Below are 1154 nucleotides of genomic sequence, written 5' to 3' on the forward strand. Positions count from 1 at the left end.
ATAAAATAATGAAAATTATAAATAATATTTAATAAATACATTAAATCTAAAAAATCTCACCTTCGGGATCTGTGAGAATTTCCATGCGGCCGCTAAACATAGCACGTAACATAGTGTCATGTTTTTGAAGTGTGCCTAAGGTAGTGTAGTGCAAGGAACCGCCGATATTGAGTTTGACGTATTCCGAAGGATATTTAATTCCCGCTTTGTGATTTCCGGACATAACGAAGAACGATGAAGATATATGAGATTGTTAGATATTAATGTCAATGAATATTCAAATAAAAGAGTATATCGATTTTTAAATGTTAAATCCAAAATATAACAGAGAAAGAACAAAGCGTTGTGTTTCTTGAGCTACAACGCAAGCAACAAATGATAATCAATATAAAGATATTTTATGTGGCATTTATTAGACTTATTATAAACATTAATATCTTGTTAAACAATAGAATTCACTGCTCTTTTCTATCTTGCTACTTGATAAAAAGTACACTCTATCGTTCTCCCATTTTGGTGAGTGACTAGTACGAAGGAACGGACTAGTTAAGGATATGCGCAGGCGCATCTACCCACGAGTTAATCGTTTGTTTATTTAAGAAAATGGCTGACTCTTTAGCACAGTATGGAATTTACATTGATGATTTGAGTAAGATCCGTGTGTTAGAACCAGAAGTGGCGAATCAGACGAGTAAGCTTAAAGAAGAATGTCAAAATTTCATTTCGAGTGAGTTTCATGGAAACCATCACAATTAAACAAAATAATGTGTTTTTACTTACATTTTTGTTACATACAATTTCATTAAAAAAATATAATTATATCATGACATTTATCAGTTGACATAGACCATTATTTTTCATCCTTTATACATTTAATAACTGTTAAATATATCTTTGTACAAATGCTTACATGCCATTACGTGCAGTAATTGCTGCCACCTATATTATCTCTGGATAAAATTTTCAACAGCATTTCAAAAAGAATATTTTTTACAATAGTATGAGTCATATTGTACATTATTAAATTATCAAATTGAACGATTTACTTTATAAATTTCATTTGTTATTGTTATATAAATGTCCATTTTTCCCTCAAAAGTTATTTGTTAAAAAAAAAAACTTGTTATACATTTTTCGAATAATTCAAACGTAAA

General features: G+C 29.3%; 2 protein-coding genes across 2 annotated transcripts in view; one reads left to right on the forward strand and one right to left on the reverse strand.

The window, feature by feature from the left end:
• The window catches only part of LOC108577694 (BTB/POZ domain-containing adapter for CUL3-mediated RhoA degradation protein 3), a 1588-nt gene extending 1223 nt beyond the window's left edge, over window positions 1-365 (reverse strand). The window contains exon 1 of the mRNA XM_017940885.1: window positions 61-365. Within this exon, the coding sequence (XP_017796374.1) occupies window positions 61-223 (163 nt within the window). The 5' untranslated portion in view covers window positions 224-365. The remainder of the gene's footprint in view (window positions 1-60) is intronic.
• A 238-nt stretch (window positions 366-603) lies between these two features.
• LOC108577699 (intraflagellar transport protein 20 homolog) overlaps window positions 604-1154 on the forward strand; it is a 5257-nt gene continuing 4706 nt past the window's right edge. The window contains exon 1 of the mRNA XM_017940889.1: window positions 604-727. Coding sequence (XP_017796378.1) covers window positions 604-727 — 124 coding nt within the window. The remainder of the gene's footprint in view (window positions 728-1154) is intronic.

This window comes from Habropoda laboriosa, unplaced genomic scaffold, assembly GCF_001263275.1.
Source record: "Habropoda laboriosa isolate 0110345459 unplaced genomic scaffold, ASM126327v1 scaffold786, whole genome shotgun sequence".
NCBI classification, from domain to species: domain Eukaryota; kingdom Metazoa; phylum Arthropoda; class Insecta; order Hymenoptera; family Apidae; genus Habropoda; species Habropoda laboriosa.